Here is a 23,446-nt window from a genome sequence, read left to right as displayed (position 1 = left end):
GTGCAAATATTGAATCAATATCTCAACGCATCAACCTGGAAGTTAAAAGGGACGACGATCCTAAGCATACGGCCGAAAATGTCAAAGACTGCCGTAAAGAGACAGTCAGTTCATGTTTTGATGGGGACAGCAAAACCGTCTTCTCAGTTCCATCGAATGTTTGAGGGCAGAGCTGAAAATGTGTGTGTGTGAGCAGTGTTACCAATTCTGTCAGGATGAATGGGCTAAAATCCCAGTGAATCCTCTCTGGAAACACATAAACACCTGAACCAAGTCCTAGACTTCAAAAGCCAATTAGACCAAGCAGTGAGGAAAAATATGTCAACGTAATGATTTCATTTCAGAAGTCAGGTTTATTCGTATAGCAGTTCAACGTGCTTGGCGTCATGAAATCATAAAAAACACCATAAACACATAGAAACGGTCGGCGGTTGTGAGACCAGTAACATTAAATTTGATCAAGTGAAAACCTCCAAAAGTATCAGTCGATGTTCCAGTTATTATGGGTCAAAATCAACTCTAAATAGGTAGGTTTTCAGGCTTGATTTAAAGGAACTCAGTGTTTCAGACAATGAAAAGTTAAGGTCTTTTTTACACTGTATGCTAATATCTGGTTTCAGCTGTATATGCTCTAATGCTAATTACTGATGATCCTGAAAACTTTAAATCAACCAAACCTCATCTGAATCAAACCAGAGTTTCCGAGTGCTCAACTGTTTTTTTTTTTCTCTCAGCAAAACACAGTTGCTGTTAATTGCTTTAATTACACAGAAAAAAGATACAAAAAGGCACATGGTATAAATAATTTATTAAGTGCAATTACTTACTTAGGTACTTTACAAAAACCATAAAAAAGATGTCAGGCAATAGTCTCCCAGGAAAACATCTGCTTTGACTCATGCACAGCCCCTACAGGAGCCCAAATACAGAACGACTCTTTATAGAACATTGTTGTCAAAATATAAACAATACCTCTATGAGAATTTTCTGAGGCAAATGAACCCCTTTCTCAGTTAATAAAAAAGGTGCTCCATGACATTCATAACTCGCTGTAAAGCTACTGAATCTCGTCTGTGCAGATCGCTGACAAATTGATTTTTACAGCTCGGCTACAGTTCTCTTCTGTGACGTTCTACGGCTGGCTCCGCCCCCTCACTTGTTCCTCTTGTAAATCTTCTTGGCGAAGTTGAGGAAGATGGAGTGAGGGAGTTTCCGAGCGTGCCGAGCGATGAGTTCCTGCAGCCGCTGGTAGCTCTCCTCTTCGTACGTGTGATACAGCGTCGGCATTTGAAGGGCGTCGTACAGCTCTTTGACCTTTGCCACGCTGGCTTCGTCCTTGCGCCCGTAGCAAGCCTGAGGGGGACGTGGAAACATCAGCTCTTCATTCAATACTCATACTGTGAAAAGGGGGTTGTTTTCTTGTGTTTGCCACAAGGCAGAATCAAAACATTATCAAGGAGAATATCACTCCGATTCACGTTAAAACAATTATTGGATTATAAATGTTGCTCTTTGGCGAAACAAAACGCAAAAAGGAAGAGTTGAAGTGGCAACATACGGCTACAACTTGCTCTGAATTGGCAAAGGTGCAAATTAACCTGAAGCCACACGGAAAGATGCAGTAAACACCAATCAAACCAAAAATAGGGATGCAGAGGCCAAAAAGGGAGGGGGGAGAAATGTGTGAATCTTAAAAGATCTTCAGACTCGACTGCAGGGAAATGGTTGTTAGCACGGCTTCCCATGAGAGGACGGACGCGCTTAGAACGCTTGGATAATATTTCTTAAGAACTGCAGGAGTGCATGAGCTGCACTGGAAGGTTTTTAGCAAACCCCTGACCTCCTGAAAGTAGACTAGCAGAAAAAGATTACGTTTAGGATTTGCAATGAGACGGGGCTCTTCGTTGCACGCCTTAAAGAACTGGAAAATGCCTAACGTACAAAAACTGCCGTATCAAGGCTTGGAGGGGACACTGGCCTGGTTCCCCTTCAAAAACCACTTTCTCCTTGGTTGGATGAGACACCCATACAAGGAAACAAATGGTAATCTGACGATGCTGTATTACAGTTAAATAAACTTGGGCCATTTTGATCAGATCCTTCAAGTGGTTTTTGCTAAAATGGAAACGCTCCAGAACAAAGATCACCTCCAGCACCGATCTCTGCTCAGGAGTCATCACTTGCAGGGCTTTCACCACCAACCAGCTGCATTTGTTGTCCTGGATGTCCGTCCCGATCTTTCCAGTCACTGCAGGGTCACCGTAGCAGTCCAAGAAGTCATCCTGCAGAAGTAGATGTAGTAAAAAGCTTCTTATCCCAACAGACATGGCAGCACACCTCTTAACTGGTGAGAAAACTGATAAATACCTGTATTTGGAAGAACTCGCCCATCTCCAGTAAGATGTGTTTGGCGTTGTTGTGTTCCTCTTCGCTGTTAATTCCTGCCTGCAGGAACGAGGGTTCAGCGTGTGAGAGAAACTCGCTACATGTTTCCATTACTTTACAAAGCCAGACTGTACTGCCTCTTCCTTTTCTGGCCTTGATAAAGAAACACTAACGCATTCTTTTACATGTTTCGCCAACTTTATCATTATCGTGGTTAATGACCTCACAGTACAAGGACACTCACCATGTACATTGCAGAGGCCACTGGGAGATAAAACGAGTAAAAAGCAGTCTTGTATTTCACAATGGCTTTATATCTGGAGTAAAATAAAATAAAAATCTGATTAATTGCACACAATTAGATATCATCCAACATATTTCTTCTCTTATTACCTCTCCAGGGTAAATCTGTTAAGGTCAATTTGACCCGGTGGAGCCGTCAGGAGGTCCAGTGTCTGACCAAACTCAGTCTGGAAAGTGGTCTGAAAGAGATGAGCAATCAAAAAAAATATAAGCACAGCTGATATAATCCAAAAACAATTATTGCTTTAATAAATAAAGAGATTTTGACAGTAAGAAATAAGATTAATTGGGAGGGGTGGGGGTTAGTAGAAAAAAGTAGAACAGAAAGGTCAAAGGAAGGGAGGATACAGGGAAGGAACGGGGTTGAGACAAGGAAAGAGGGAAACAAAAGGAAGCACAAAGAAGAGTGAGGGGACACAAGGAAAAAATAGAAATGAAGAAGAAAGGAAATTAGGGAGTGTTAAGCATCTGTATGCTGCAAACTGATGGGATGAAAAAAAGGGGGCGAATTTAATTAATTTAAAGGAAAGCTATGAGCCTCCACCCTAGAAGCTACACCTGACTGAACACATCTATCCAGTGGTGACAACGTCGCTCCTTGGTACGTTTTATTTAAGAAATGGGATTTCAACTTAAACAAGAGTCACAAATTTACAAAAAAACCCTAGATTATTTTCACAACTCAACTGTTTGATTTTCCTTAAAAAAATAAATCTCTTGACTGTCGAGGTGTGTTGACACTGAATGCGAATGTGGCAGCTCGAGCGACAGATTTACACAATATCCTTATGCACAGGTACAACACAGGAGCAATGTAAGCAAGGCCACAGACGTGATTCTAGCGATGCAAAATGTGCAATATTGGTCATTAAAGCGAAGCCAGAGCGACACCTGCAACTGATGTAAAGCGATAGTTGTTAGAGTTGAAAAATCAGAACTTTTGTGTCTTGTCGCGCTGTGACAACCAATCAGGAATTAGATGTGGCTGTGATGTGGGTTGAAATACTACAGCAGAGATGAAGCTGTTTTCATTCAACATGGAAGAAAAGCTGATAGTGGCGGTCTGCGGTCAGCCTCGGTTGTATGACTCAACCAATTATTACAACCGAAACAAGTCCAGAGCAGACCAAGCCTGGAGAAGAGTGAGTGAGGGGACTGGAGTGGCAGTTAAGTAGAAGCATCACTAGATGGCGCCATTGCACTGCTGTATTTCTGGCTTGTTTGCTGTTGCCTGCTGTGTGAAAGGCGGCCATAATGTCAGGGACTTCATAGTGAACTCACCTTCAGTCTTGTTCATATGTGGGTTTTTTTTTGTTTTTGTTTTTTTAGTTTTTGTAAAAAGGAAAAAAAAAGAAAATGAAAAAAAAAAAAGTCTTGTTCATATGTTTGGGTTAACTACTGATGAAATGTGCCTAGCAAGGAAAGCTCATCATTATGCTGCTCTGTACTAACTTGACTATAGAGTCAACATCCATTCTTCAAGACACAGAGGCTTCTTAAGCAAGGAAGAACGTGATTGTTTCGATTAGCTGTGCTTTTGGAGCTGCCATGTTGTGGTTAACACAGACAACCTAATTACTTCCCCTTTCCAGGGACCGGGACTTACCTCATTAAAAAGCTCCAGTAAATGGACATAATAGGGCTGATCCCTGCATTGCCTCCGAAGTAATCTGTATATTGACGACTCCACGAGAAAAGAATCATTTATTGCGTCTAGCCCTATTCCATCCTTAAGAGAGGACAAAGAGAAGACTAACATTAGAGAACCCCAGAAATGCGTAAATGATCGCACAACAACAACAACAACAACAACAAAAAGTCTTAGCGTCCATTTTCTTTTGGGAAGGACTGAGGCCTCACCCTCTTGTACCAGCAAGGCTGTCCTCTCCGAGTCACAGATGCATCCATGATGTCATCCGCCATGAGGAAAAACGCTTGAAGCTGCAAGAAACAGAGACAAAGTGACAACGGCAGAGTCAGAAACAGCAACACACAGCGACAGCCTGCGCCAGGGCAGCAGGATTTTAGAAACAGACAGCTAAAGCTCCAGGACTTTGCAATTTAAAGCCCAAGAATGTTTTCAAATTTTGTCATATTAGGACTAAATACTTTCATGTATTTCACTGGGGTTTCACTTTACAGACCAACATAAAGTCGACAAATGAAAATAGATAAAAAAAAAAAAAAAATCAGCTACATCTACAGTTAGAGATGCAGGTTTTCTAGGGTAATGTCTCTGCTAGATTTGTACATCCAGGAACTGATGTTTGTTTGTTTGTTTTGTGGAGAAAGAGCTCAAACTCCGTCAGTTTGGATGGCAGGCATCTGTGCAAATCAATATTAAAGTATGGCCACAAATTTGCCGCTGGATTTAGGTCTGGACTTTGATTGGGCCATTCTAATACAAAAATATGCTTTGATTTAAACCCATAAATTGTAGCCCATGCTGTATGTTTAGGGGTGTTGTCCCGTTGAAAGGTGAAGCTTCACTCCTGTCTGAGGGCTTTTCTTCCAGCGTCACCCTTTTTTATTTAGTCCATCCAAATTCCCAGACAAACAGATCGGATCAGCTTCCCTGTCCCTACCTGAAGAAAAGCATCCCTGCAATATGATGCTGCTAACACCGTCTTAATTTCACGACACAAAAAAATGCATGTATCATTTACAGCAATTGCAGTCAGACGCAAAAATTCAGATATAATGCAATAGTGTTTGTTGTAGAAAAGAGAGAAAACATTTATCATAGGAGTTTGAATACTTTTGCAAGGTAATATATCTTCTTATGGACTGTATAGAACTTCCCCTTTTCATGTTTTATATCAGACCACTTGTTCTCAAACTTAGTTTTAATACTTTTAGAAGCCCCCCCCCCCCCCACACACACACACACACAGACAATTATCAGTCCCTAAAAACCTGATCCAACAATAAGCATCAACGTGTTTTAGTACCATTTTACCCCAGCTGTCATGCCCGAAACCCATTTGTATCTAATGAAAACAAACATTAATGTGCAGTAACTTGTTTAACTGTTCACTGAGCAGCATATTATATTATTTTCCCCTCAATCACGTAGTTTTATCAGGCACTGACTAACTGACCAGAATTGGCTTGCAAAGATGTCAAACTCCTCACATCCTTACCATCTCAATGCACCAGCCCACCGTCAGCGCTCGCTGCACAGCATCCTGGGTGAGCTGGGAGGCCGGAAGCAGCTCCCTCAGGGAGCCAATCACCGACAGCCCTCTGTTCTTCTTGCCTCCGGGAACATTGTAATTTAAAACCTAAAGTAAAAAAAGTGGATAATTAGACTAAAACTAAACTGTTAGACGTGTTACAACGAAGCTCACACGGTGAAGATGAATAAAAGTCACACCTCTCTCAGCCTGTTCAGGGCGTCCGCCAGCCCAGGATCCCGCAGGTCCCTCTCTGTCAGCTCGGTCACCAGCTCCTCGAACTTGGCATCAAACAGCTGAGGGTCCGACAGCAACGCCTTCTTGCTGTGCGTCCCGTTGCAAATGCTGTCGCCCTGCATAGAGGGTGTGCGCAGGATAAATGCCCGGCTCTTCGATGTAAACGCAGACCTCAGCAGCCACATGGCCCGAAAGGTTGCAGGAGCATTAACAGCGCGGCTGAGCAGCAGGCGCCTCATCCTGGAGCTAACCTCCTCCCTACTGTCTGCACCGGGAGGGGAAACCGGGACGCTCTTATCGGGGTCGGTCGGAGTGTAGGCTTAGCAGCAGCATGACGTTTATAAACTAGTCAGACGCAGTGAAGGTTGGGAGATTCATGGCCTTGGAAGTCATAAGACGAGGACTGAGATAAAGAGAAGCAGCGTGAGAATCACCCGGAGATGAAGTTAGCTTCCTGATTGGTAGCTTCCGAGTCAGATAAACAAGAGCTCATTTCAGCACTTTCCAGGTCAAAAGCCCACAATTTTTAAAGATTGAACAATCTAATCTGGGTTGGTTTCAGTATTAATATGGAGTAAGACAGCATGTGATCCGTAGAAATATGTAGAAATGTTACCCTTTTTAAGATTTCACATATTAAGAAACGTAAAACGTCACAAGATCCCCTTTAAAGAACGCGTGTTTAATGTACATTAATCCAGTGCGCAACTCGACAACTCTCTGCGTTCATGATTTTGAATAAGAAATATTTTAAAAGCGCCAATAAGAAGGAATATATCCCTTTAACTTGAAAATAAATCCAAAGCGAACTTCAGCGTCGTCAAGCTGCGTTGCTATGAAGAGAGACATTAGCCGGCCGGAGGTTAGCTTCCTGTTTCCTGTCTGTTAATAGCGATGTACGGCATAACAACATGCTTCTTTCGTTTGTATGTCTTTACATACCATAATGGCTTCGATTTCTTACTCCAAACTGCACTCTGTAGTTGAATTAAATAAGCCTTTATCGCCCTCTCGCAGACAAACTGAGGTCTTTGAACGCTTCTTCAAACCAGGATATACAGATTGTAGTTCGTTATCTCGCCGCCGCAGTTTTTATCCAAGTGCCGCCGAACTAAATGTCCCAGCGTTCCTCGCATGTGGGCGGGGTTAGGAAAGGCTCATTTGACATTAAGCGTTTTCATTGGTTACTTGCATCGAACCAGGATGGGTTCTTCTGCTGGTTAACCAATAGGACGAAACATAGGCGGGGTTTAAGTGGAGTGGTCAGAATCACTGTAACAGCCATTGACTAGATAAAATAAAGGTGTAGAACTGCAACCAGTCAAATTGCAGTGTGACTGCAGTGTGGGTGTGAGAGAGAAGGCAAAAAAGACAGCCTTACTCCTTAATTAATATGACAAGAGGTCGGCCGGCAGGGGAAAACCTTTTAAAATGTGTTTTGAAATAACATAAGGGAAAAATCCAAATATAATGTGATCTTTGAACTAATGAATCTTTTATTGTTTAATACAAATGCAAAAATCAAATAAAATTAAGACACAAAATCGTATTAGGAAGACCTGAAACAGATAAAAGCATTCAAATGGCTACTAACAGACTAAAAAATTAGATATGCTACCTGTTTCAACTGTATATGACCATATATTAAACAAAGAACCATATATGTGTACCACTGAGCATTGACATGTTTCAGAATCAGCTTTATTTACCAGGTATGTGTACACATACTTGGATTGAACAATGCTCACAATGTACTTACTTAAGAACACAATAACACAATGGTGCATTAATAAAAATCAAACACAGTCTGCAGTATAGAGGACACATATGAACATGCTATAAACAAGCAGACAAATTGAAACAATATTGCAATGGTGCAATGAGCAGAGTGCAAAAGATGCAGGCGTGAATATTATTTCCATTGTTAATTATTATGTATGTTGGATGTGGGAGTGATGTACAGGTGCACATACACATACAAACATACATGTCATACAGATAGCCGGTTATTCAACATCCTGTCTGTAGGCTGACTCAACAACATCCTGGATTATAGTTGATCAACTCTGGTAAGGACATAAACTTGTCACAACAGCTGAAAGCACAGTTTTCATGGTGGGCAGTATGTTTTTGAAAGATCATCACTGTACAGCACAGCACCAGGATAATGCAAAGATGCAGTATGGTGTTTCGCACTTGATGATGTCACATCTTAGCTAAGATCTGCTCATAAACATCCTGATCTGTCCAGGAATTAAATCATATTCACATTTATGAAAATGTCAATATGACATAACAGATATCTTTACATAGTAAAGCTCTTCCTGCGATAGGGTACAGTTTTAAAATGAGTTAAAGTTGTAATTTAATATAAATAATGGTGGATTGTTCCCTTATAAAGCGCCAACAACCCGGGAAACATGATTCTCAACTAAATATGAAATCTTTCGCTGCATTATTGCTTCCTTATTCAGAAGACAAATTTCTCTGAAATTATTATTTGGCTCTATAAAGAACAACAGCAGATACGAACCAGCTTTTCTTTAGGGTTGTACAACTTCTTCCTTAACAGTACGGATCCATGAGCACAAAGAGTCTCAAGAATTATTCTCTTTAAAACTGCTGGACTCAAACACTGAGAAACACAAATGTCACTTTATTATTTCACTACAATCATAAACTAGTATCAGATATTAATAGCTCAAAACAAATAGTCTATAATATGTTTATAGTAACATTTAATAAAATATGTAACGATAGCAACAAAATAACAAATGAACAGCGGATAGTATCTGTACTATTAAATCTTCAGAAAGTGTTAATGCAATACTTTTTTTTCTAAAAGAGGATAAAGGGACAGTAGAGGACATCAGGAGAAAATCACCAGGCCTATCTAAATTAGAAAAATAATATAATTTACACCACACTAAATTAGGTTTACATGAACAGCCTTAAATCAATGCATCTCATTTTTATATAAGGAGCGGGGAAACTTCTCTGATAGATCAAATCCATTAAAATGGGCAGACTATGAATGCTGATATAGAAAAATTACAATAAGACACGTAATATTTCAGTGAGGAAAAACCCTCAACAGCTTGGAGGCAGCGCTCTAATTCCAATTAACAAAACAATTTAAAAACGTGTCTGGAACTTTACTCCATCCTAAAACTCTACGCAGATGGTAAAATTGTCCACCGTGGTAAAAGGCGTTGTATCTCGTCATTCAGCCGCCATAAACAGACAACAGGTGTTGCAAAACAGAGCGACTTGCAAACACTAGCAGGGGAAAGAAAGCTGCAGCCGCGGTTCCACGGATACGGCTGGTCACCGCGCAGCGAAAAATCTGACTTGCCAGATGAAGGTTTGATGTAAAATTTTCCCCTGAAAACAAACCCAAGACTACTTTTGGTGACAAATAAATGCTGTTTTTTTTTTTTTTTAAAAATACCTGTCTACCTTTAAATTCTACTTTAAACATTCTGGGACACCATGCACCCCCCCCCCCATCCCATTAGTCGTAGGGGATTTATTCTGTTGACATTATGGGTTAGGTCCAATGTTCCTCCTAATTTTTTCATGTGTCTGAGCAAACACACAAACTCCTTGAGGCTACATTATGCCTGTCCAAAACCTGAGGTTATATCAAGCTACATGGTTTAATAAAAGAATCATGTTACAGCAATAATTTCTTTTAGGTTATTTAGTTTAAATAAAACTGATTTAGGAAAGTTGTCCCATAGTCAGAGACCCACAAGATTAATAACAGAACTTTACAGAATGAAAGCAATAATTTATTCTGTGTCAAATTTTGGCATCTCCATTTCTACTTTTCTATTCATATATTTTAGTTTTCATTCACCAACCCCCCCCCCCCCCCCCCCCCTCCCCACCCACCCAACACTGTTAGGCCTGATGCACATTTCTTGACTTCAATAACACTACCTTTATTTCAGCTGGAAATACACATATAGCCTATATGATTAATATAAAGTGAATTTGGCACAAATTAAACACTTACTAGACAATGTCAACTCACTTTTTAGAAGGATGGGTGACCAATGCTTGCAAAAAGATTAACATATCAGTTATTCAATAACTCACACCATCCCAATATTAATTGCATATGTTGAATATAGCCAATTAATGATTTAGTTGAGTATGTTTAAACATAGGAAAACTTAAAACTTAACCATACCTGATTGAACTTCATCAAGATTGGCTGCCATGTCCTTTCAATGCTTTTTGTAATCAATGTGCCCTCCCCACTTCCCTTTTGTGTTGAATTAGTGAATTGTGACAAAACAGCTTTAATTCTCCATCAAATAACTCTCATATCAAGCCAACTCGCTTTTTCAGCAGCAACAGCATTATTTCCTATGGTTAAATATTCTCCATATGCCTTCATTAAAATGTTCTAATTCCACTCATGCGCACTTTGAGGCTTATTCCCTGTCGTTGTCATGGTGAAGCCACTGAGCTATATTATACACTGGAGTGCTAATAGCCCGCTGTTCGAGTCGCTTTGAAGCCACCAGCCGCCATATTGGTACTCCCTATATTCCTCCAGTAACTAGGAATATGTGCGCTACAGCGTCGAATAACGAGGATTTTCTCATGTTCAGGGGGGGCTTAAAACTTTTAAAATGTCAAATGCCATATACTTTTATGTTATGTTCTAAAACTATCAACTACTGACAAAGTCATGTGCTGAAATAGTTTGCATTTTATTCATATATATATATATATATATATATATATATATATATATATATATATATATATATATATATAAATAACATTTATAAATATATAAATAACAATATACAAAACATATATTTACATATATGTATACATATATATACATATATACATATACACATACTTATATATACATATATATGTTTAATATGAATAACATGTAAAATATTTCAGCACCTAATTTCCTAGTAGTTGATAGAGTTAGTACATCCACTGACTGTAGAATTACCTGTGAAACGTTTTCACACAGCCAGAAAACGGCTTGTTGTTGCAACCAAATCCTATGGGATTCTGGGAGAGTAGGGAGTAGCAAGATGGCGGCCAGTGACTTCAGTTTTTCGATAAAATCAGCACTCCAGTGTATTATACAGCTCAGTGGGTGAAGCACGTTATCAGCGTGCCATTGATCAGGGTTTTTTTTTCATGCTCGTGCTCGCGTTGAAGTCATGGTTGGGTGGACACTGAGTTTAGTTACCTGACTGATATCACCTGTTCTGAACGTAAAAACCCGAGTATGACAGAGGGAGGAAAAAAACTACTCAGAGCAGCAGCTTTCTACTCGGGATAGATCGGTATTTTTTTTTCTTTAACGGGTCCAGAACAAAGACGCACACCGCAACCTGCCCAACTATAAAGGCGTCTGCCCCACCAATCAATCAGTGGTGCGCTCCGATCTGCACCTGCGCTCACAGAGCGGGCCGCGGGACACCGTCTCACCAGAGTTGCAAAATAGTACAACTTGGTTTATTGTTATTTTGTTTACAGTTCAGCTTGGATTTTATTTTCTGCGCAGTATATATTTGTTGAAGGCAGATGCTGTGCGCGATGGCGCACGCGCGCAGCTTAGAGGGAACACTGGTTAGGTCTATATATGGTGCGTCTATAGTTCTACGTGATGTGCTTTCGTTAGTCGACCCTTAGGAAAGTGGGCGTGGCCAGAACACGTCTTGGAACGTGTGGCTTTGTTGCGTCACAGTGAGTAGAACCCTGAGGTCACAGAAGTTCGATTGTTACAAATCTGCTTCTCATCAAGGCATACTGAGAAACACATTCCATATTTAGCTTTTAAATAGGAGAACTGAGCAGTTTCTCCTAATCTAGACAATTCTAACCAATATTCTCAAAAAAAGTATTTCTAATTGTTCTTTTTTCTAGACCAAGACTGAAAGATCAACATGGTGCAACAAGAGATTGGTTATAGGCCTCCTTCTCAAGATGAAGCTAAGACCCGTTTTGCAGCACAGGAAAAACGCACACGACGGACCATAATCATACAAAGAAAACAGCCCACAGCTAAACATTCAGCTAGGATCAATACGCAGGATCAGGGGGACTGTAAGGCTGCAGTCGTGGAACAGAGCATGAATCCTGCTTCTGAACAATCACCAGTTTCTCACAACCTGAAGCGACGCCGGAAGTCAAATGTGGACACGAATCAGGAGCTCCAACAGTCCAGGGCTTCTCCTCCACATGAAGCGTCAACTGAGGTGGAAAGCAAGGACCAGCTCAGGTTGTTTATCTCCGTTGTGATTGTCAAAGTGCTGAGCGAGTGTAACTTTATTAAAAACCGAAGCGAGCAGGAATGGATCCATCACACCAAAATGCTGGTGAACGAGACTGTCGAGAAAGCCTGTGAGCAGCTCTTCGCTGACTTGAAATGGACTAAAAAGGTGTGCAAGTCTGTTGTGAAAGATCTGCGTAAAAAGTTTGGAGGCAGGCGTTTGCTGGAGCACATGATGTTGCTGAAGGACCCAGCTGTTGATGTAGCCATTGTCCGGTCCGTCATCGTGCACCACAAAGAGCTCGCTGATAAGATGGAGGGGAAACAGGGTCCTCGCAGTGTTTGGAAGGATGTGCTCCAGTGTTTTGCTGTCATTGTTTGCGTCGTGGGAGCCATTGCTTTAATGTTACTTATTCCGTAGAACTTCTGCACACTTATACACGTAGTGTTAAAACATGCAGTGTGCCCTTTTAAAACAAAGCAAAAAAAAAAACAAACTTATGGGGACAGAATGTTATTGAGCTCTTTACAAAGAAGCGGACATTTTGTTCCCCAAAATACAGTTTACAAAAACATGGACAAGGGCTTTAACTGGTTTATTAAGTGAAATGGGACATCAGAATAAGATCCCATAGAATGGGATTTTATCCCCTAATAGAGTATCTAAACCGGGTAATTCTTCTTTAACCCCCAGTCGGTCGAGGCAGATGACCGTTCATACTGAGCCCGGTTCTGCTGGAGGTTTTTCTTCCCGTTAATGGGGAGCTTTTCTTTCCACCGTCGCTTCATGCTTGCTCAGTATGAGGGATTGCTGCAAAGCCATGGACAATGCAGACGACTCTCCCTGTAGCTCTACGCTACTTCAGGAGGAGTGAATGCTGCTTGTCAGGACTTTGAAGCAATCAACTGGGTTCCCTTATACAGGACATTTTTTGACCAATCTGTATAATCTGATTCAATTTGACTTTGTAAAGTGCCTTGAGATTACATGTTTCATGAATTGGCGCTATATAAATAAAATTGAATTGAATTTAATTATTGAGGGTCACATAAATAAGTGTGTCATTAATTCTCTAAGAGACCTCTTTCAAGATTTTGTTACTTCTGACTTTGGTTTAGAAAAAATTAAATAAATAAATAAACAATTTATTACAAATTGCGAGATAGTAGAAAAATGTTAGAAAGAATGGGCTGCATGAATGGTTGCTTTGCAAAAAAAGATGGTGCTGGGTCTAACTTCTGACCTGGGGCCTTTTTGCTGCTTGAATGATGTCCCCGTGTTAGTGGGTTTTCTCCGGGTGCTCCGGCTTCCTCCCACAGTACAAAAAAAGTTGCTTCTGGTTCAAGACCATGGTCTTGAACCGGAAAAGGGTAGAGTGCCTTCTCCGGGTTGGGGAGGATGTGCTGCCCCTAGTGGAGGAGTTCAAGTATCTTGGGGTCTTGTTCACGAATGAGGGGAGGATGGAGCGGGAGATCGACAGGTGGATTGGTGCAGCGTCTGCTGTGAAGCGGGCGCTGTACCGGTCCGTTGTGGTGAAGAGAGAGCTGAGCCAAAAGGCGAAGCTCTCGATTTACCGGTCGATCTACGTTCCTACCCTCATCTATGGTCACGAGCTTTGGGTCGTGACCGAAAGAACGAGATCCCGGATACAAGCGGCTGAAATGAGTTTTCTCCGTAGTGTGTCTGGGCTCTCCCTTAGAGATAGGGTGAGGAGCTCAGTCATCCGGGGAGGACTCAGAGTAGAGCCGCTGCTCCTCCATGTCGAGAGGAGCCAGTTGAGGTGGCTCGGGCATCTGGTCAGGATGCCTCCTGGACGCCTCCCTGGAGAGGTGTTCCGGGCACGTCCCACCGGGAGGAGACCCAGGGGAAGACCCAGGACACGCTGGAGGGACTATGTCTCCCGGCTGGCCTGGGAACGCCTTGGGATTCCTCCTGAGGAGCTGGCCCAAGTGGCCGGGGAGAGGGACGTCTGGGCCTCCCTACTGAAGCTGCTACCCCCACGACCCGACCCCGGATAAGCGGAAGAAGACGGACGGACGGACGGATGGACGGGTTGTTCTAAATCATTATTTTTGCATATATATGTTTGTTCTGTAGTTTAATGCAGCCTCAAGGGGGTCACAGTGTCCTGTGACCTACTTTGGGCCGGTCCTAAGCCCGGATAAATGCAGAGGGTTGTGTCAGGAAGGGCATCCGGCGTAAAACTTTTGCCAAATTTATCCTGCGAGTCAACAGCACAATACCCATAGCCATAGCAGATCAGTCGAGGCTCAGGTTAACAAGGACTGCCACTAGTGCTGTTGACTGACTGGTGAAGAAGACTATAATGCTATATGAAGATGTGCATGTTGAAAAATCTGGGTTAAATTAGGCTACCTGTTTCACCCGCATATATAAACATTTCAAATAATTGCATATTAATGCCATGAAAATATGTTAAATAACCATATATTTATACTACTGAGCATTGACATGGGTTTCATGCAGAAAATATAATAATTGGTTGCTTATATTGTAACAGTGCAAAAGGATGTATTGGTGCATCCAGGGCAGGTTTAGTAATAATTACGCTCTTATAGGTGTCTGTACAGTAGACAGTGCTGACAAAATGAACGATTAATTCAAGTGATAAACCAAAATATAAAAAGTTACTAATAATCCTGATTGATAATATTAGGACATTATGACTAAAAAATATGCAGTTTAATTCTATAGCTAAGGGCAACAATGTCAAATTTTACTTTGCATCCAACCATCTTGGAAAATTCTTTTAGATATGGCCCGGGATATACGAGAGTCTGCGCTTCTTGGCTAACAACCTACTCGCTGGTGCTTGGTTGGCACATTTCGCTCACATTCTGGACACTCTCTGCTACAGACAGTTGTTCTAATTCTAAATTTTTTTTAAGTTTTTTTTTTTTGGCAAACAACAACTTGGTGAAGTACCGCCTCTAACCACATCAAAATCGCTGTGTCCGGGTGGCACTATTTGTCTAGATATTTTTTTTTATTTTTTTTAACAATGATAAGCCATAAAAAAACAAGTTGCAATAAAATAATAACGATGCTGTTTTTAAATGCAAGGAGTAGAAAGTACAGAAAATGAAAATGTAAGTAATAGAAGTAAAATGTAAGGTAAGTTATAGATAACCAAAATGTCTATTTAACTAAGCTATCATAATATTTACACTTTGATATTTGACCGTTTTGGTTTAGTGGCATAAAGTCCAACTTATCAAAGCAACGCACACAAGTTTGGTTTTTGACTTTTCTCCTTTTTAATTAGAATAAATGTATAGAAAGAAACAGGAAATTTCAGAACATGAACTATTCTGTTGTACCATATCTTTGATTTAATACATCATCAGTTAACTAAAATCAAATGTCCATAAATGTAGCACATTAGCTTACCCATGTATGAGTTTATCAGGTTAACAGTATAATTTAAGGGCATTCCCACCCAAATATTTTCATTTGCATGTTCAAACATAATTCTTATTGAAAACAAAGATTTTTTTGGATTTTGACAAAACTGTTTTTCACAGTTTCCAACTGCCAATATTGACCCCTTTATTTATTCCTCTTGTAGATTTTCTTTGCAAAATTGAGGAAGATGGAGTGGGGAAGATTCTGAGCGTGCTGAGCGATGAGTCTCTGCAGCCGCTGGTAGCTCTCCTCTTCATACGTGTGATACAGCGTCGGCATTTGCAGGGCGTCGTACAGCTCTTTGACCTTTGCCACGCTTGCTTCATCCTTGCGCCCGTAGAAAGCCTGACGGGGACGTGATGCTGCCATTAAAATATATTAAATAGCAAACGGTTTAAATAACAAATTGTGCAGAATATTGAAAGGGAGGCTAGCCTAAAACAAAGACATAACAAAAAAAAAACTACCAGGACATCATAAAGTTAGCAGAATTGGGTCATTTTACAGTAAATCTTCTACATATTTGAAAATATAAAACCTGCTATAATTTTAACACCCCTTTCTCCAACGAAGCCCCAACTGACTTTTAGCTACAGATGCCAGATCTGATGTTACATGCTACTGTAATATCAGATCTTACATTTATGTGGTGATTAACAGTACAATATAAAAAAACAGCTTGTTACGGTATGCAGCTTAATTTTTGTAGCAACAGTAAATATGGTATAAATAATATAATCTCTAATTAGTGAGAAGATCAACTGGCCAAGAACAAGTAGCAGAAGTAGTGATAAAGAAAAGAAAGCAAGGGGATAGATGTTTTTAAAAAATACAAATATGAAAAGTGCGTGCATTTGTATACAACCCCCTCTTGAGTCAGTACTTTGTAGAATCATCTTTCACTGCAATTACATCTTTAAGGCTGTATCTACTGTCTTTGCACATGTAAAGGCAGGAATTTCTCCCCATTTGTCTTTGCAGCAATATAATCTCACCTCAAGCTCTGATCTCTGCTCAGGAGTCATCACTTGCAGGGCTTTCACCACCAACCAGCTGCATTTGTTGTCCTGGATGTCCGTCCCGATCTTTCCCGTCACAGCCGGATCACCGTAACAGTCCAAGTAGTCATCCTGCAGGAATGCATCAGACGTTCATCTCCTGCTTGCAAGCAAATGGGCTGGAATCTGGAAAACTTTGGAAGACAAATCAGAAAAATAATCATACTTGTATTTGGAAGAACTCTCCCATGTCCAGTAAGATTTGTTTGGCGTTGTTGTGTTCCTCCTCGCTGTAAATTCCCGCCTGGAAAAAAAAAAAAGCAATGTAAAACAGTAAAGCAAAGACCTTCACATCACCTGTTACTTACATATTTATACAGTTATGAAGAGACGCACCATGTACATAGCTGCTGCCACCGGTTGGTAAAACGAATAAAAGGCTGTCTTATACTTTACAATAGCTTTGTATCTGCATAACAGAAAGATTTTGCAAGTAAAATGAATTTAAATAGAAGTAAAATGAGTTTAAATGCACATTTTCTTTTATTGACGTTTGTTGGTTTCGAACACCATTCTTACTTTTGCATTGAGAATAGGCTGAGATCAGTCTGGTCCGGTGAGGGCAGCAGTCATGAGGTCCAGAGCTTGACCGAGTTCTGACAGGAATGTAATCTGAACCATACAGAAAGGGACACAAACCCATGTAAACTCTTCATTAAATATTTATAGTATGGCAGATCATAAAAAATTTAGTATGTAAAGTAAAAGTCAGCGACCATATTGTGCATCATGTAAACCTTAAACCGGCATTGTTAGCATGCATGCCTCATTAAAAAGCTCCAGCAGGTGCACATAGTAGGGTTGAGTCCTGCAGTGTCGGCGAAGAAGTCTGTAGACCGACGCTTCGAGAAGAAATATATCATTGATGGCATCCATACCTATTCCATCCTTTAAAGACAAAAACAGTTATACAGAAAACGGAAGAAAAAAAACAACCTCTAATATAACCAAACTAATATCTTTTTATATCAAGTTTCACCTTCTTGTACCAGCAGAGCTGTCCTCTTCGAGTCACGGATCCGTCCATGATGTCATCACCCATTAGGAAAAATCCCTGAACCTGAAAAAAAAACATGGTGACACTCAAATGGCAAATTTAATACTTTACAATTTACACCACAGATTGCACTTTAAATTACATTTTTAAGCTAAAAATAAGGACATCTTTGGCCTCAATATGTATATTTCATAGGCTAAAAAAATGCAAGACTCCTAGACACAGAGACACACGTGTTTCATGTTGGCAGTGATGCAGACTGTGATCAGGATGAAAGCGGTACATAGCACTTTCAAAAGCACAAACTTTAATGTTGATGATGTGAAATAAAATAAAATTTACAAATACAAACACCTGACATAGCTGACTGAAAGAAAAGTTTTCTGTACCAGCAGCAAAGTGAAATATAACTGAACGGCATGACTATACACATCCAGAAACACCACATATCTATTTGTTTTATTGGACTATTGCATCTCTGCCTCGTGTTTCTATGAGAAATGAAGATTTCCTGCTTTAGCTAAATAACGCACCAGCATCGTCCTTCTATACATCTGATGCTGTAACAGCTCAAGCCTAGCAATTATAAGAAGGGTTTTGATTGCTGAAATGCAACTAAAAATGTTTACATTGACTACTGAAAAGGGTAGAAATAATTTCTGAGAGGTCTGTTTTAAATAGAACATACTGTAAATAAATAGAGATATTTTTTTAGCTCTTTTTCCGAATTAATTTCCATTTGTTTTTCTTTTGATAGACACCTATTTCTTTAATCAGAAACAAACTTCTAGTAACTTCATGAAAAAAACTATTTTGAAGTAAAATCTTCCCAGCAGATGCATCATTTTGCACCTACTGTAACTGTTACTGTTGTCATACAAATGAAAAGTTTCAACGCTCTTCATTTCTTCACATTACAACCCATTTGAATTGTGTTTTAGATAATTTAATACCCATAACACAGTTACAGCAGTTTTAGGTCATTGATGATGTCTTTTGTTGTTGGCATTGTGTTAGCACATATTCTTCAGAGCAGCAAAAAGTCAAAACTCTTGCTTTCATGTTGGTGGCCACACTGTCTAAAAATCAAACTATTAAAGGAACGGTATTCCACAATTTTTTATATTTGTTCTCCATTTGCTTGATACAACATAAACTCTCACCATTTCGATGCACCAGCCAACTATCAGGGCTCTCTGCACTGTGTCCTGGGTGAGCTGAGAGGGTGGAAGAAGCTCCCTCAGAGAGCCAATCACTGACAGTCCTCTGTTCTTCTTGCCTCCAGGAACGTTGTAGACCAAAATCTGAAGCAACATAAATAGGAACAACAGAGATTTCAGAGTGGATGTTTTTTTTTTTTTTTCTAAATTTGCAAAAGGTGTGACAATAAACTGTATACTGTAGGCTACATTACCTCTCTCAACCGTTTATAAGCATCAGCCAGAACAGGATCTGTGAGGTCTCTCTCTGTAATCTCTGTCAGCAGCTCATCAAACTTTGCTTCAAACAACTGTCGGTCAGACTGAAAAGCGTTTGGAAAAACAGTGAGGCAGTGTAACAACAATAAAAAAATACTTCAGTTTCATTAGGCATGGTGATATAATACTAGGAGGTGTGATCACAACAACTTAGTTCAGTAAAATAACTTAAAGTAGTTGTACGGTTTCATTTAATAATAGTTTGAGTGACTTTTAACCTTGAAGTCTAATCCAACATATATACACCGGGAGGGTCACCCATCACAGAGGAACACAGGGAAAACACGCAGGACCAACAGCTATGATACACACGCTCATATATAAGGACAACTTAAAGAAAACAACTAATGTATGGTGCATATTTATTGATTGTGGCAGGAAGCCGGAATATCTGGAGAGAACTCCTGCATGCATAGGGAGAGCATATAGGGAGGTCTTTCATGTGGAAAGATCCTGGGCAGTATCACACTCAGGACCTCCTTCCTGCAAGGCAACAGTGCCAACAACTTACAGCCCATATTTTACAAATTTTCCGTAAAAATACAAAAGGCATGGAGAAAAAAAAACTTTTGCTATATTAGCTTCACGGTAGCCAAGCTTTAATGTATTAACTGTGAGACAACAACAAAAAAAACATCAGGTGTGTTCTTTTTGTATTGCAAACATGCTATATCAGGCTTTAGATGGTTATTAAATTTAACACTAACTCTATTACACTAGCTGGATTAACTATTCATATTCTAAGGTTACAGTAGCATCTGTGAACTTGTGAACCTGGAAAAACATTGTGACATTTATTTTAAATAAATAGAAAAGCAACTGGTATTTTAGTATTGGTGCAATGATGGCAATAGAAAATTTAATTTGTATTACAATAGCTATAATCAATTGACCTATTTAGGCAAACAAACTATAAATAAACATTCAATGATTTATTGTTAAACTGTTTTTTCTACGAGAAGCGGAAATTCTGAGGTGACATTGAATGCAGCATCTACAGACACGGATGATAAAATATTAAAGAGCCGAGATGACAATCATCGCCGTATTCCTATCTTTTCAAGAAAGAAATTCTTCTTTTCTATTAAATAAATAACAATTGTAGTTTTTAATTTACCATTTACATACCATTGTGAGAGTCTTGTTCCACAGCCTTTCTTCCAGTCGTTCTGAGTTTCTCCTGTTGTGTTCCCTAATCAACACGAGTTAAGAAAAGGGTTAGACTTGTTACTTTGTCTGCTTGTTTTAGCAGATTTTGACCGTACGTGACCCCGTCTTGCTAACAGGCTCGTGTCATCACTTCTAATGATGCTCTTGTTGCCAGGTTACCTGCTGTTTGACCAATTTGACGCAGATTAAAGAGTGACACAAATAAAGTTTTCATATGGTGATGTCAAACCAGAATAAATAGATTAAAATAAACACATTGTACACTCTTAAAACAGAAGTGTTAATATCAACACAAACTGAGTTAAAACCCAACACAATAATGTCTATATAAGGACAACACATCTCATACAGTGAATATTATGTTGCTATTTTGATAAACATGTCACAAACTGTATTAGAGGCGAATACATCCCGCGTGTTAGTTTATTTTAATCCACATTAACAAATTTGATAATGGATTAATACGTTGAGCCATTTAACCTAATTCTGGCTCTGTATCAGACTGGGTGTGTAAAGTGAGGAAAACTGCAGGCTACATGGTTAGAATTGAGCTAATCACCACCTTGCAACTGTCACACTGTCTAACAGGCTGTTATCTTTAGATCTTCATCCATTGACTTCCCCAAACAAATCATGTCTTGCATTTGCATTCAAACCCCATTAACGTTTGGACTGCAATGCTGCCATCATTGTGTTTCACAGCATTTCTGCATGTAGGCCTGCTGATCAGAGATCAGCACTACCCCAGGAAAAGTGGTAGTGCTGAAGGCACTACTGCGATTACTGAAGATGCTATGTATGAAATTCTTAAAGATAACAAACAAAAACTCTGTATTTAAAACCTTACTTATCAACATATGAATAAATATAATCAAAATTCCATTAAGGATAAAACAATTGCTCGATCAAATCTTCAAAAATAAAATGGTCACGTTTAAACATTTACTTTCCCTTCTACTTACATGCCATCTCAAATAGTCAACCTCTCTTCACAATAGTTAAAGAAGCCATTTGACATTTCCATTTTTATTAAAACTAAATCTTTTAGTGTGTAGTTCCTAGAGTCTCTAGAAGTAGAATGGGTCGCAGGTCCTTTAGGCTCCTCTCCTTGGAACCAACTACCAGGTCTGGTCCGTGAGGCAGACACCCTGTCTACTTTTAAGACTAGGCCTAAAACGTTCCTTTTTGTCAAAGCTTATAGTTAGAGTAGCTCATGTTACCCTGAGCTATCTCTGTAGTTTCGCTGCTATAGGCTTAGGCTGCTGGAAGACATCAAGATTTATTATCTCACTCTGCAGAGTTCTCCTACTGCTCTACAATTTGCATTGTTTATTGTTATTTCAACTTTTAACTTTATGTTCTCTTTGTCATTTTTCTATTCATATTAGGCACACCTGGTTTGGTGTTCTGTTAGCTGTGAAACCATCCTGGGAGGCAGATCATCTGCCATTACCTTATAACACAGAAAGGATTCCTGGATCAATGTGTGCTTCTGTGCTTTTTATGTCTCTTTTTTTGTGTCTCTGCTCTGTCTTCTCTAACCCCCAGTCAGTCAAGGCAGATGGCAGTTCACACGGAGCCTGGTTCTGCTGGAGGTTTCCTCCCTGTTAAAGGGATTTTTTCCTCTCCACTGTTGCTTCATGCATGCTCAGTATGAGGGATTGCTGCAAAGCCATCGACAATGCAGACGACTGTCCACTGTGGCTCTATACGCTCTTTCACGAGAAGTGAATGCTGCTTGTCAAGACTCGATGCAGTCTCCTGGGTTTCCTTAGGAAACTTTTTTACCAATCTGTTTGTATGATTCGATTGAATTTGACTTAGTAAAGTGCCTTGAAATGACGTGTTGTGAACTGGCACTATATAAATAAAATTTAATTGAATATTGTATCCCAAACATTACTTATTTTAAATGTGTAAAGGCTAAACTCAAACAACTGATATCTGATGCTGCAGCAAAACAGAACAAATACTTACATCTGAACAGTAGTTGTACATTCAGAATATGAAGGATGTGGCTCAACTTCTGTCACTTAAACTCTGAACTTGTTTTCTATTGCTTATTCGCAGGAATATATTATATTGCTTTCAATGGGGAATGGGTCACAGATGGGCCACGAAAGTAACTGAGTTGAATAAAATGACTATATCACCATTTAATATTTTATTTAAATTTTGGATTACATTTGATCATCTGTCATTAAAACGCCAAAATGTTTAGACTGATCAAACCTAAACTGAATTATTACACTAATACAGAGATTCTTTATAACAAAGCCTGGATTTTATGAAATCTGTGTTCTATTTAAAGCAAAAAGCATTTTTTAAGATAATTTAATATAAAAAAGCTTGTGTATGGACTCACTTATGGAGCCATTCATTTAAGGTGGTAATGTAGAAAACTCAATTATAGATCAATTGCAAACTGTTTTAAATTTTATGTTTTTAATTTGTCTTTTTGTACTTATTAATTATTTTGTACTTAATAATTATGATGCGTCCTGCTAAACTCCTGGCCAGTTCATACATTGCAAAAGAGATTTCAGCATCAGTGGGTTAGATTAATTAATTAATTAATTAGCATTGTGTAATTAACTGTAAATTGTTGTAAATAAAAAACAAAGAACCCTTACGCATATAGATGTCAAAGTTAAGCTAATTTAAGAAGAACACTGGTGTTGTGTCATAAATAGATCCCGTGCAGAATCAGACCCTTTCATCTCTTTAAAATTAAAGTTCAGATAAAGGTTTCCTTCAATCCTGTACCATTTTGATTAAACCTTTAGCTTGCTTTATTGTTTATCAGGTTTTAAATGGACATAATTTAGATTTCAGAGTGATGTGCTAAAACTAGGATCATCTGCGTCTTTGGTCAGAAGTTTACATACATCATAGGTAAGAATGTCGTTAACTTTGGGCTTGAATGTTTCTTCTGGGAATACTGAAAACAATA

At 39.4% G+C, this 23,446-nt stretch overlaps 2 protein-coding genes across 3 annotated transcripts; both read right to left on the bottom strand.

Annotated features, from left to right (window-relative positions):
• Positions 1-716: 716 nt before the first annotated feature.
• Positions 717-7,195, bottom strand: fdps (farnesyl diphosphate synthase (farnesyl pyrophosphate synthetase, dimethylallyltranstransferase, geranyltranstransferase)). 2 transcript variants are annotated; one of them, XM_036134315.1, is made up of 10 exons: positions 7,044-7,195; positions 6,065-6,217; positions 5,832-5,972; positions 4,549-4,629; positions 4,295-4,417; positions 2,779-2,867; positions 2,630-2,702; positions 2,368-2,445; positions 2,148-2,282; positions 717-1,353 (listed from the first exon to the last, which is right to left on the bottom strand). In XM_036134315.1, the coding sequence occupies exons 1-10, from the start codon at positions 7,044-7,046 to the stop codon at positions 1,153-1,155; spliced, it is 1,077 nt and encodes a 358-aa protein (XP_035990208.1). In that variant the 5' UTR covers positions 7,047-7,195; the 3' UTR covers positions 717-1,152. The 2 variants fall into 2 exon arrangements, with proteins under 2 accessions (XP_035990208.1, XP_021173796.2); XM_021318121.2 differs by lacking the exon at positions 7,044-7,195 and having other exon boundaries at positions 6,065-6,629.
• Positions 7,196-15,845: 8,650 nt separating this feature from the next.
• Positions 15,846-20,722, bottom strand: LOC105928433 (farnesyl pyrophosphate synthase-like). The gene is given in 12 exon segments (XM_036134323.1): positions 15,846-16,135; positions 16,786-16,920; positions 17,015-17,092; positions 17,185-17,257; positions 17,368-17,411; positions 17,413-17,460; positions 17,614-17,736; positions 17,828-17,908; positions 19,009-19,149; positions 19,260-19,367; positions 20,448-20,515; positions 20,653-20,722. Coding segments are annotated over 12 exon segments (1,155 nt in total). The 5' UTR covers positions 20,708-20,722; the 3' UTR covers positions 15,846-15,934.
• Between the last annotated feature and the right edge of the window lie 2,724 nt (positions 20,723-23,446).

The sequence above is a fragment of the Fundulus heteroclitus genome, chromosome 3 (assembly GCF_011125445.2).
Source record: "Fundulus heteroclitus isolate FHET01 chromosome 3, MU-UCD_Fhet_4.1, whole genome shotgun sequence".
Lineage (NCBI taxonomy): Eukaryota > Metazoa > Chordata > Actinopteri > Cyprinodontiformes > Fundulidae > Fundulus > Fundulus heteroclitus.
The sequence above is the reverse complement of the archived record's forward strand: the minus strand, read 5'-3'. Positions and strand labels throughout refer to the sequence as shown.

Excerpts from the sequence above, each read along its gene's own strand:
- fdps (XM_021318121.2), bottom strand. The coding sequence starts at position 6,340 with ATGAGGCGCCTGCTGCTCAGCCGCGCTGTTAATGCTCCTGCAACCTTT. Across the intron at positions 4,418-4,548 it reads AGCCTTGCTGGTACAAGAGG|GATGGAATAGGGCTAGACGC; the intron begins GTGAGGCCTCAG and ends TCCTCTCTTAAG. Across the intron at positions 2,446-2,629 it reads TGGCCTCTGCAATGTACATG|GCAGGAATTAACAGCGAAGA; the intron begins GTGAGTGTCCTT and ends TCGTTCCTGCAG.